The sequence below is a fragment of the Monodelphis domestica genome, chromosome 2 (genome assembly GCF_027887165.1).
Source record: "Monodelphis domestica isolate mMonDom1 chromosome 2, mMonDom1.pri, whole genome shotgun sequence".
In the NCBI taxonomy this organism is placed as follows: domain Eukaryota; kingdom Metazoa; phylum Chordata; class Mammalia; order Didelphimorphia; family Didelphidae; genus Monodelphis; species Monodelphis domestica.
Genome location: NC_077228.1, coordinates 233,641,120 through 233,654,838, shown reverse-complemented (window position 1 = coordinate 233,654,838; position 13,719 = coordinate 233,641,120). Strand labels below are relative to the sequence as shown.

The 13,719-nt window shown below is 33.1% G+C and overlaps 1 protein-coding gene across 3 annotated transcripts in view; it reads left to right on the top strand.

Moving 5' to 3' along the window:
- The window catches only part of RPTOR (regulatory associated protein of MTOR complex 1), a 569,750-nt gene that overhangs the window by 359,206 nt on the left and 196,825 nt on the right, over positions 1 to 13,719 (top strand). For all 3 annotated transcript variants that reach the window (XM_056817367.1, XM_056817369.1, XM_056817370.1), the window contains 2 exons: positions 567 to 650; positions 2,560 to 2,670. In XM_056817367.1, coding sequence (XP_056673345.1) covers positions 567 to 650; positions 2,560 to 2,670 — 195 coding nt within the window. The remainder of the gene's footprint in view (positions 1 to 566; positions 651 to 2,559; positions 2,671 to 13,719) is intronic.

Genomic DNA, 13,719 nt, shown 5'->3' with positions numbered 1-13,719 from the left:
AATTCTTTGGCAAAGAAAAACATTCTCTTCTTATTTAGAGATGTTTAAGAAATAGGATGAGCTTTGTGAGCATCATGTATAAAATCTGATGTTTTTAAATTTTGCTGTGATCCTATAAACTGTCACTGGACCCTCTCACTTTCTCAAACATGGGAATCAGGAAACTGCCTCTATCAGATTCACCTGGAGCTATTAAATTCATGTTATTCAAAATATCAGAATGTTAAATATAACAGTCTCTAATAGGAATAATCCAAAATATTTGGGAGGTAATTACATATCCTTTTAACTATGATCTAAAAAATGCAAATTTTAGTCAATATATAGTGCATTTCTGAATTAAAATTAAGTGGGATGGGAAGTAGCAGAATTAGTTGTACATTCTGGGAAAAGTGGCTTGTGTCCAGAGTAGATGTGCTGAAATTCTTTCTCATCCACTGAAATCATTTAGTGGTTTAAAATTTCTGCTTTTTCCATAGGTGCATATTTTGGGGATTGGGGATATTTTTTCAGGGTTTGTACTTATGAGGCTTTGCAATAATATTTCTTTCTTCCTCTTTCTATAGGTGCTGTTAAGCCAAGTTCATCGGTTGAGAGCTCTCGACTTACTGGGAAGGTTTTTAGACTTGGGCCCCTGGGCAGTGAGCCTGGTGTGTACTTGTTGCATTAGCTCACAGAAGGGAAAAGAACCTTTAGACTGTGTACAATAAGTCATTGTTGCATGAAGGGAATGGGAAATCTTTTGTGAGCTTACTAAATGTCTCAAAACTGACCACAGCCTTATGTCCCTAAGTTAAATTTCAAATCTGGCTGGATTCAGTAGGATTTGGAAACTGCCAAATGTACTTGAAATGTCTTCTCAATGGGCCAAAGCAACTACCATTATTCACTTTTTATCCCTCTTCTTCCATCTGAGATTGCACCTACCCATAGCCTTTGCAGAAAAGAAAGTACAGTAACACCTTACTCACTTATCTGGAGGTCCATTATCCGGCAATCTCAGCTATCCGGAACACAGCCAAGAACCCGGAAGTAAGCAAAAAAAGGCCTCTGAGCAGCCAAATTAGATGTAATAAAGTCCATGAATTATAGCCTAGCATTTCACTAATAGAAAAGTCACTCAGGTGCATACTCTGAGCCTTTTTGCTCTGAATTTAGACCCAGTGACAAGCTTGGTTATCTTGTTTCCTGACCACAGAAGATTAAGGAGAAATTAGGGCAGGGGAAGAGGGATTGACAGTATAAGAGAGTGACAGTAATAAGAAATGACAGTTTACATCAAGGGATGATGCTACAAAATTTTAAAAAGTGGGTAAGAATTCAAATTGCATAGTAGTTTCAGGCCATTTAACCCAATATAATCATTGATATTCATAATGATAAACCTAAGTCATTTGATTTCATTATTTTCAATGTTGTCAGCATAAGAAGACAGGGATGTATGTAATAATACATTTTACAAAGATTTCCACCCTAAATTATTAAACATGAAATTAGTTTTAGGATGTGAAGGGATCTGCTTCATTTATCTGGAATATACGTTTATATGGGTCAAAACTCCTCTGACAATGCCCAATAAATTACAAATCACTACAGATAGAAATACTGAACTATGTGTAAATAGGCATAGGAGTAGTCAAATGCCCTCTACCTCACCCCTTACAATATTTAAACCTAAGGCTTCAATTCATTGTGTTGTCATTTGTCTTGCTTACAAAGGGCACTTCTTTTGTATTGAAGAAATGACTTTGTTCTACAAACATAAGCTGTTTCAAGTTTAGGATTCTTGTTAAGATGACAGCAAAGCCTTACACAATTAAAAATAAACTCATAAATGTTCTGCACACTATGGCGCATGCAGTCTCTCCCATTTCCTCTGCATTTTTTTGAGTTAAGGGTCTCCCCACAAGAGAGTATCCTGACTGAAAGTCTGAGAGATATCAAGCCATTGTGAGGGCCAAAAACTCTCCCCTGTTTTCATGTTAACTAAGCATGAAGCTCTCTTATCCCAGTGATATGGTCCATTCTAGGTTGTTCTCAAATATGTGCATGTGTATTATCATGTAAAATTGGCAAAAGGTGGGCAGTGGTGGCCTACTAGAATACTTTACATGCTTATGGAGAGTTCAGAAGACTCTGTGTGTGTTGTGTGTGTGTGTGTAGCATGTAGCATGTGGTGTGTGTGCATGCACATGCACACTCAAAGCCAATAGCCTTATTTGAAGATGGAGAGCAGCGTGTTTTCAGGCACAAAGCTGTATTTGTTGTAATGAGGAAAAGCTGCCACTAATTCTGCGTCTTGGTAGACCAGATGAATCTCAAAATACCTGGCAACTTTAAGGGATTAAATCAGATTAATAAATCTGGAGGAAATCCCTCTTTACTATAAATCAAAGATATTCATTCTGATCATATTTCCCAGATGTGCTGAAAATAATGTTGCATCTGTGTGCCAGAGTTCTGCAGGTCTATCACCTGTGCCACTCATTTCCTATACAAAATCTATAGTGAGATCATTGGTAATTTTTAATTTTCTTTTTCCTCTTTTTTTCTCCCTAGGCTTTGTCAGTTGGCATCTTCCCTTATGTACTAAAACTGCTTCAGAGTTCAGCCAGAGAGCTGAGACCACTTCTTGTTTTCATATGGGCTAAAATTCTAGCTGTGGACAGTGTAAGTAATCTCATCTTTCTTTGATCCATAATGTATTTTACTTAATTTTTATATTTTCCTGGGATTTGACTAAGTTTTTATTTTTTCACCCTAAGCTTCTTCTCCCTAAACATTATCATATATAAAGGTTGAAAACAGCCTAGTAGATTCAATTGAAAAAGACTTTTTTGCCTTTTTAAATATCCAAACATTGGTTTCTCTTATAATTAGTACTATTGTCTCCTACCTTTTCCATAGTTTTCATCCTATCCTTTCCCAATTCCCATTACAGCTTTATACTAGTAGTTATTTATCAACTCACTCTGTCATTTTCAGCCTTTCTTTCTCTAATTCTTCCAGTATTTCTTTCTCTCTTCTTTTTCATCTATCCATACTTGTCTTCTTCTCTTAAAGAAAAAAAAAATGAGTCTTAATTGTGCTAAACATTTGAACAGCTATCTTATATCTCTTCTTTTTACATTTTTAAAAGAAATGTTCTATGTTTTCTGAATCCATTTCATTACCACCAACTGCACTTCCCCCTTTCTACTCTTGACTTCCACCATTGCTAAAAATATACTCTTTTTTAATTAAATTTTATTTTTGCAGTTGGATGTAGAAACAATTTTTGACAATTGTTTTCTGACATTTTGCAATTCAGATTCTCTTCTTCCCTCACTCCTCCCTTCCTGAGGCATTAGTCTCATATAAGTTATACTAGTGCTTTCATACAATATGTATGAAAATATACTTTTGAAAGGAAATTACGGCCTCCTATCTCCTATTCTCAGTTTTCATTCTCCTTGACCTCTCTATTATAATCTATGCTATTGATTACCCTCTCCTTGGAATTCTTTTCTGATACTGTCCTTTCTTTTTTCAACTCCTACTCTTCTGCCTCTTTCAGTGAGCTATTTCCCATTTCACAGTATATGTGGGCTTACCCCAGAGTTTAGTGTCTAATCATTATTTTTTTGTGTATCCTCTATGTTTCAGAGAGTTCAGGAGATCCTATGTGACTTCTCAGTCTATATTTCTAACACTATTCTTTCCTGCATCCTGAGTCTCACATTTCTAATTGCTTTTCTGCTTCTTCAAGCATTTCTTCATTCTCTAAATATTTATTCATAAATTTCCCTATGCATTCCATTCAGTTTGGGTTTTTGGTGGTTGATCTTACCATTTATATTAATAGTGGCCATTAAAATTTTTTTTTCCTAACTCTGCCTACTTCACATTATATCAGTTCATCTAAGTCTTCCAAATTTCCCTGAAACAACCACCACAAAGCAACAAAATCTATAAGCTATGAAATTAGAGAAAACAAATTTGGCCACAAAGAAGAGATAATTTGTCCAGGAAAATTTTTCCACAAAGAAGAGATACTGAACTCTCTTTCCTCTTTAAAAAGATTAGTAAATAACATCATAGTTTTTCAATGTTGTAAGATTTTTTTTGTTTTATTGGATCTCTATATCATCTTTCATGGTATTTTTTTCTTTAAAAATTGTTTCTTATAAGGAAATGGGAAAGATGTAATGGTGGGATATATTTAGGTAATGTTAAAAAAATAATAGCTATAAAATCGATATTCAAAAAGCATTCCAGTATATATTACATATATTCATTTAACTCAGCCAGTAATTCAAGAAAGTCAAAGATAGAAAGTTCCTATATATAACAAAATGTTCATAGCAACATTTTTGGTGGTAGCAAAGATCTAGAAATAAAACGAATGCACTTGATGGGGAAATTGATGGTGAAAATTTGCCCTATAAATAAAAGATATTATTATAATGCTGAATGAATTTATAAATATGAGAAATTCAGGTGGGCATAGGAAGACTGGCATGAGTTGTTTCAGAGTGACATAAATGGAACAAGGAAAATATTATACAAGGTAACAAAAATAATAAGTACAAAAAGTACTATTTAAGGAATTCAGACACTGTAAATGTCATGATCAATATTGACTGATGAAATTGCCTTTTTTCTTTCTTTAGAGTTGTGAGGGAAGGATGCAGAATGATACATATACTTTCATACATGGTCATTATGTTGGTTGGTTTTCTTTAGCTTTTTTTTTCCTCTGGGAAAGGCAATTAAAAGAAGAGAAATTCTAAGTACCCATTATTGTGCTAGACACTCTATCTGATAGAAATATGGTTAATGTTTTCTGCCTTTAAGTAAGTTATAATTTAGTTGAAGATAAAATAAATGCACAAGCAACTATGCATAAACCAAAGATATAAAAAATAGAGAATGATAAAATATGTAGTCAGATACAGGAGTAGTTATGTGAAGAGAGTTGAATTAACCTGGTCCTTCATAGATGCTTGGGTTTTTAATTTCAAGTAAAAGGGAATATCAATGAATGCCACAGAATGGGTTAAGTGTGAGTTAGGTTTGGGGAACAATTGAGTGACCACTGAAAATGATATTTTAGCTAGAACACAAGGAGTAAGGCACAGAAAGTAGGTCAGGATCAGATACAGCATTGAGGGCCTTGGATAACTTGTTAAGAAACTTAGATGATTTGGAGGCTCTAGGAGACAACTTACACATTCTCCTCATCTGTGGTATAGTTTGTGTTAAAAGGAACTTCACAAGACTATAGCTGCATCAGGGGGAAGAATCTGAGAGGAAATTCAAATGACTTGATACTTGATGAAAGAGGAGGAGCCAAAGATGATCCTCAGTTTCTGACCTGAGAGAGCCAAGTTAATGAGTCTTAAAAACTTAAGAAATGTCAAATTTCTAAAACACTCCAAGAAAGTAGACACTCATTTTGTGCTTAAAGGAAACTTGCTATCACCTGAATCAACTCATTCCATTTTCAGACAAAATCTACCTCTCTATGCCTTTCCCTGTATTGTTTCTAGTTCTGTCATTCATGGTCAAGCAATGTACACCATATGACATTCCACATGACAACTCTTTGAACACTTGACAACTATGCTGTTTTCCTTAAACCAAAACTCCATTTTAATCATTCCCAGATCCTTTAGCCAGTCCTCAAGGAATGGTTTTTAAGCCTTTTATTATCCTGATCATGTCTTCATGGACATTTCCAACTAGAAAATGTCCCTTCTGAAATCTGGCACCCAGAACTAAATATAGGCCCTTTGATATCAGGTGACAAGCTACTTTAGTGGTTGTTTCACATTGCTGACTGATATTGAATACAAGTCTCTTTCTAGCCACATCTCCTTTCCTAATTGTGTGGCTGATTTATTTTAACCCTAGTATAGGACTTTACATTTATCCTTATTAAATTCCATTGTGTTAGCTTTAGCCCACCGTTGAAGGGTCAGAATCTTGTATTCTTCTTCTGTTATACAATGTATTAGTCATCTCTGCCAGCTTTGTGTGATTTGAAATTTTGATACCTGCCATAATAATTTTGGACAAAATAAGCTCAAGTCCAACAGGTTGATACCGATCCATGTGGTAAGAGTGTTTATTAATGTTATTGTACTTGCCTTGGTTTCACTCCAACACTGGCCTACCTCTATCAGTTTGTAAATGAATTGCAAGGAAAAACAGACACTAAAACTTTAACAGAGGAATCCTTCAATTTATCTCTATCAGCATTAGATTAAATCCGTTTTTTTTTTAATAGTTATGACCTTTAAAAAAATTACAACTTTTGACAATTATGGAATAGAAATTAGAGGACTATACATATTTCTTAGGAGTTCTTTGTGCTTTTGCAGAAATCAGCCATACTTTAGGTCACAAATATCTTAACAATACAGAAAAGCATAAATATTAAATTCTTCTTTATAGACTATAATGGAACAAAAGTTATATTAAATAAAAGCTTCTGAAAAAAAGTACTAAAAATCAACTAGAGACCAAAGAAGTTCACATTAAAGAATTTGTGAGTCAAAGAACAAATCAGAAAAGTAATAGATAATTGCATTAAAGATAATGAGAACAATATGAGAGCTTGTCACAATTTTCTGGATGTAGCACAAGTTATTCTTAAGTAAAATTTTACATCTCTGAATGCTTTGATTACCAAAGAGAGAAAATTGATTGGGAATGTAACTAAAAATACTTGAAAACCAACAAATTTTAAAACTCCAAATAAAAGCCAAAATAGAAATCTCGAAAATCAAAGAAGAAATTAACAAAATTGAAAACAAAAAGCATCAAACTTAGAAATAAAACCAAAAGCTTGGGGGAGAAAAATAAATAGATAACCTCTTAGCTAATTTTATTAAAAAGGTGAAAGAGGAAAACCACATTACCAGTATCAAAAATGAAAAAGCAGTTCACAACAAATGAAGAAGAAATAAAGAATATTAGAAATATTCACCTAGCTATGTGCCACTAAAACTGATAACTTAAATAAATTGATATTTACAAAAAATATAAAATGCCCAAATCAACTGAGCAAGAAATGGGTAATTTGAACAAATTTCAGAGAAAGAAATTGAACCAGACTTAACTGAAAAATGAATAAAATAAAAGAAATCAGATCACATATTGTTATATTATTTCCTTTTAATTAATTGGATTTATTTTATTGTATGTACAAAATAGTGTTTTTTTCCATAATTGGGTGTCCAGCTCTAAGCTTAAAAAGTGACTTGGTCACAATTTGTTGGCAATTGGCATTCATGACTTAATAAATCAAGATTTTATGGGGGGGGGGGACTTCAGTGAATTCCAAAATAAAAAACTCCAGGACTAAATAAAGTCACAAGTGACTTCTATCAAACATTCAAAAACAGCCAAAGAAGTTATCCTACCTCATTCCTTACATGACATAGGTATGAGCTTGATACATAAACCAGGAAAAGTTAAAACAGAAAAAGAAATCTATCATTCAGAATTTCTAATTAATATTGATGCAAAAATTTTAAATAAAATAGTTGGGAAAAGGCTAAAGCAAAATACTAAAGATTATGCACTCTTAATAGAGTGGATTTGTACCAAGATTACGGAGCTATTTTAATATTAGTTAAACAAGTTTAACTAATAATATTAATAAAATATATGTGTGTGTAAAATGTTATTAACAAAATAAACAAAATCCTGTGTTTACAATGAGAAATATTCACATGATTATAGTCATGAATAGATGTAGATGAAGCTTTTGGCAAAATTCAAGTTCAATTTATATTTTAAAAAACACTACAAAAAAGAATAAAAAGCATATTTTAAAATAGAGGTATCATTATAAATAACAGAAATAAGGATGTTCATTGTTAGCATTTCTCTGACATAGTATTGAAAGTTCTAATTATAGCAATAAGACAAGAAAAGGAAATTAAAGGAGTGAGCATAGATAAAGAGGAAGCAAAGATATCATTTTTTGTAAAATGATATGTTGGTGTACATAAAGAATCTTAATGATTTAACTTTAAAAAATCACCAAAACAATTATTAGACTTCATTAAAATAGGAAGAGCATTGAAATAGGAAAAAGCCCGATACTCATGAAAGCATTTAACAGCAGTTCTTTTTATGGTAACAAAAAACTAGAAACTAAAAACATTTCCATCAACTGAAGTGTACCTAAATAAATTGTGAGATATGAATGTGCTAGAATACTATTATGTTATAAGTAATGAAAAATAAATAATTTGAAAAAGAGTTATATTAACTTATACAGAATATAATAACCAGAGCCAGAAAAACTTATGCTACAATTGTAATATTATAAGAGCAATACTTTTGAGTACTCTTATAAACTGAAGAATGAAATAACAGAACCAAATAATTTATATAATAAGAACAATTTAAAAACAAGTAACTGAAAATTGTAGGAACTACAGTCAGTACAGTGACTACCTTATGGACCCAGAGGAATAATTATGGCATACGCTATCTATATCTTGAACTCACTTTTCCTTTCTGCTTTTCTTCAAAATGTTTAGGATAGGAGGAAAAGAAAATAGATTTATGCTAATTAGAGAATAATTTTTAAAGAATAGAGAGGTGGGAAAGTGCTACTGATGTGGAATTTTGCATGCACTTTTAGGTAAGGTCACTATAATATTAGTGTATTATTAATTGCTTTGCTTTATTAGAAGAGTCCTTTCACAGGCTTGGGGTGGGGGAGAGGAGAGATAATCTGTAAATGTTTATAAGATAAAAACAAAATAGATAATTTTTTAATATGATACCCTGAGTATTTGCTCACTTCACTTTTTTACACCTTGGGTATAGTTTGGGTTTTTCACTTTTAATTTTATGCTTGACTAGTTTATATCTGCTGAAATTTTTCTTCTTTAAGGGTATGGCTCTTTTTGTACCAAATTTGACTTTAATGCCCCTTTGAAATTGCAAATGTTGTAAACATATTGCATCTTAAGGAATCTGGTTTAAAATTGTCACTTGGTTTCATTTGTCTCTCAGATGCCTGCTTATTTCTAGGGACAAAATATTCAAGTTATGTGTTTCAGTACTCTTCATTTTTGACTCCGTTCTGGAAAATATAAGGATCCTGTCTTAAATATTTTTATCATACTGAAGAAAGTTCTTATTTATTCATGCTTTAGGAATTGCCTTTGAAGTCTGGAAATGCTCTAGCCTATAATGTTCTCTAAATCCCTATGAGCTACTTTTTATTCTAGGAATTTCTTGACTAGCTTGAGCACCTGTTTATTTAAGAGATCTTCCTGCCTAGAGGAATTTTGAAATATTTCCAGTTTCAAACTGAGCCCTTTGTAACTTATCCCTCCCCTTTTCATAATTTTCCTTACCTTGCTTACCAATGATTTTATGTTTGAGTAATTATCCTTCACCACCTTTTTCACACTTTAAATTGGTTCTCTAGCATTTGACTTGTGCGTAGTACATGTTGTAAAACTCAGGATTATATTCCAAGTCTGCTCATCCTTCCTGATAAGAAACATATTATCCTGAGGGTCACTCATCACTTTTACGGACTAGCCAGTAGTCACAGAAATAAGGGCTTCTATTCAGAGTTGCAGAGTGAGAGATGATAGTGTCAGATTCCTTAAAGAAGGCATTCTCCTAATCCCAGGCTATTTTATCCCCATAACTATTTTACCATAAGCTCTCAGTAAGAGGAATCAACAGGCCCACATTCTACTACTGATTAAGGGACCTTGTAGCCTTGGGTTATTCACTCTACCATTCCAAAGCCTTGTCTTCTCATCTGTGATGGGAGAAATTGAACTGATGGTCTCTAAAGTTGCTTGTAGTTTTTGAATTTCAGAAATTCTTTGGTTATAAGAATGAAATACCTATTATAGGCAAATGTCAATTATCCCCAAAGTTGTGCTGTCTCACCCTTCATCCCAATTCTTCATAAAATTTGTGGTGAAAGCATCTCTGTCAATGTATCAGTCAAGTACATAAACATTTATTAAATACCAACTTAATTGTTGTTGTTAGTCATTTCAATTTTGTCTGACCTTTTGTGACCCCATTTGGGGTTTTCTTGGCAAAGATATTGGATTAATTTGTCACTTTCCTCTCTAGCTCATTTTATAGAAGAAACTGAGATAGATAGGGTTACATGGCTTGCCCAGGGTCACACAGCTATTAAGTATCTGAGTCCAGATTTGAACTCAGGAAGATAAGTCTTCTTGACTCCAGATCTTGCACTCAATCCACTGTGCCACTAAGCTGCCCCCTACTATTTATGAGCACTATGCTAAGCACAAAAGACATTCTACTTGGAGATACAAGTTCCCACATAAATAAAGGTAGGATATAAACACAGGATAAGCACAGAGTTATTTGGGGTGAATGTCCCTCATAATTGGACATCAGGAAGAACTTCTTTATGAAGGTGTCAGAGTTAGTATTTGAAGAGCTGAAGATTTGCTGGTGTTTTTTTTTTAATGTTTTTTTAAAAAATTTTAATACAGTTCTAAATGGTTTTGATAAGGGCTGCTTTATAATGTAGCTTGTGGTCTGGAAATGTTGTTCCCCATTCATCTCTATGTATTTTCATTATTTTCTTTGATATCTTAGAACTTTTTTCTCCAAATGAGTTTTATTTTTAAATTTGCTAAATTCTATTAAGTATGCCTTTAATAGTTTGTTATAGCATTAAAGCAATAAATTGTGTTTGGGAGTATAGTTGTTTTTATTATATCAAAAGGACCCAGCCATGGGATTGAATGTTACCCCAGCCATCAAAACTCATTATTTATTTAAAGAACACTTTATAAATAAATCTAAACAAATATGTTGTTTGCTTTAAAAACTAATCCCCAATGCCTTATGCATTTTAGTTATCTTGAATAGCATTTCCCTTTCAAATATTGTCTATTAGAATTTTTATTATTATTATATAAATTGTTGTTTATTTTTGTTGGTTAATTTTGTAGCCTTCGACTTTGTTGAAGTAATTAATTTCCTCCGTTAGTATCTTTAGTGATTCATCAGCCAACAGGGTTAATTTTATCTCTCCTTTAGCTATCTTTACCTTTAATTTCTTTCTCTTATGGCTACTACTAGAATTTCTGGAACTGTATAGCAGGGAGAATAGGCATCTTTGTTTTATTCATCCATATTTACTGAGAATAATACTAACATATGATCATTGCATATTATACTTGCTTTTATCTTTAGACATATATAAAAAATAGTCCTTTGTAAGGTTTTTAGCATAAATGAGTGTTGTGATTTGTCAAAGCCTTTTTCTGCGTCTCTTGAAATTACCATGTGGTAATAATCCTAATGTTTTACTATCCTTGTATCCATTTTATGAATGATTTTTTGAAAATCATAAAGAATATATGTGTGTGTGTACATATATATATACTTATATATTCCTCAGCACTACATAACACTTTTAGCACCCCAAACTCCCACAAAAAAAATTGAAGCCATTGTTTATAGAGATAAATAGTTCATTGATTACTTTAGAGAGACTATTTTTATTCAATTGGTAGAGGAAAAAAGCAAGATTATAAAAGATTTAAAAGTGAATTGGAGGTTACCGTGTAAGAAACACATGTATTTAGATTTCTCTTTAAGTTTGGTTTTAAATGATCGCACGAAGAGAGTTGGTTGCTGTAGTAGTATATTCAGGGAAAGCTGTTAAGATTATGTGAGGTTATTTTGATAAATGCAGATTTTGCTCAAGGGTTTTACCATGGGATGCTAGATAATAACCAAACAATAATAATCTGTTTTTCTTTATAAATTAGGAAATATATGCAGAGAAGTACTGAGATAAGAATCTGTGAATGATGAAATGTGTTTTTGAGATAAAAATAGAGAATTTCCAAAAGTTTTAGGCTTCTGGAACACTCTATTTTACTCAGTTGTTGTTGTTTTTTATCACTTCTGTGTCTCTACAGAACACTCTGTAATTTTTATAGAATGTTGAAGATAACTACTTGTTGGTAGCTAGGGAATTCCCAAGTTTCCTCTACTCATGTCCTTATGGAACCTTATCCTTTATGTTCCAAGAAAGGGGAGAAGGAAACATTTCACAAGAAGAGATATAGTCATAAGTACACTGGATTCTGGTAGAAATCCAGGGCTGCTGCCAGCAGGAGTGTTATAAGATACACAAAGGAACTATGGCATTCTCTGTATTTCACCACCTTCACTCAGTCCTAGTGAGAATAGAAGAATCATAAGGAATCCAGGAAAGTAGTTCTGACACCCAACAAAGCAGGAGTCTGAGAGAACAATCCTGATGGAAGCATAGATAGAGAAGCCAACAACACTAGGTTCCTGGGCCCTGAGATCTATTTTAGTAGATCAGGTTTTGCTGAACTCAGGAGAAACAGGTCCAATTTTAGGCAAAGAGAAATACCTACTGCATAAGGAGAGTTTGAACATTAGGGAGAGAAGAGATAATTAAAGAAGCAAGCCCTGAGAGTAGATGAGTTGAAAGACTCAAACAAAGATGTTAGTGTTCACAAAAACAGATACCTGATATTGGAACAAGAAGGAAAGAGCAGGACATGATGCTGTGGGAGTTAATGTGTAAAATAGAAAAAGAAAGCTAACAAAATATGGTCTCTTTTTTAAAAGAAGGAATAGGAATCATTCTGGACTACAAAACTGCATAATCTTTGACCCAACAATACTATTACTAGGTCTATATCCCAAGAGATAAAAAGAAAAAAGACCTAAATATACAAAAATATTAAACAGCTCTTGGTGAGCTGCTGTTGTGGCAAAGAATTAGTCATGAGACAATAGGCATCAATTGGGGAATGGCTAGGTAAGTTTTGGCACATGGGTATAATGGAATACTGTTGTGCTATAAGAAATGACAAGCAGCAAGATTTCAGAAAAACCCAAAGAACTGTGCAATAAAGTAAGCAGAACCAGGAGAATGTTGTACACAGTGACAGCAATTATCATATGATAAACAACTGTAATAACTTAGCTATACTCAATAATACAATGATTCAAGATGATCCCAAAGAACTTATAACAAAAATGCCATCCGTTTCCAGAGGAAGAACTGATGAAGTCTGAATCCAGGCCAAAGCATACTACATACATATCACTTTCTTTCTTCACTTTTTTATTCAAGTTTTCTTCCACACAAGGATTATTAGGAGAAGATGTCTTACATGATTGCATATGTAACATCTACATCAGATCACTTATCATCTCAATGAAAGGGAGGAAAAGAATACAGAATTCAAAATTTTAAAAAATGTTAAAAAATTATTATTTCATGTAATTGTGGGAAAAAATAAAATACTACCATTTTTTTTTAAAAGAAGAAAGGATGGGGAATAGCTCTTTGCTGAAAGGGGGTATACGCAGTTGACACAGCCACTGTAGAATGGACAATAGTTGAAAGTATGCTAATCATTGGGCAGTGAGTCCAGACAGAGAATTAGTGGATGGGAAAGTTTATTATCTAATCTTAACCAGCCTTCATTCTGTTTCTCCCTAATTGATTCAATTGCAGTCTCCACCAATGCTGTTCCAAGGCTTCTCTTCCCTACTCCAGCCTGCCATTGGAGCCTTCTGCCCACCCACTCATCCCAGAACCTCACCTGGTACTATATGGAAGAATTGTAAAGATATATATTGAAATTTAAAATTTGCTACATCTCTCCTCTGTGCTAGACTACCTATTGATTCTCTTTCAAGTGC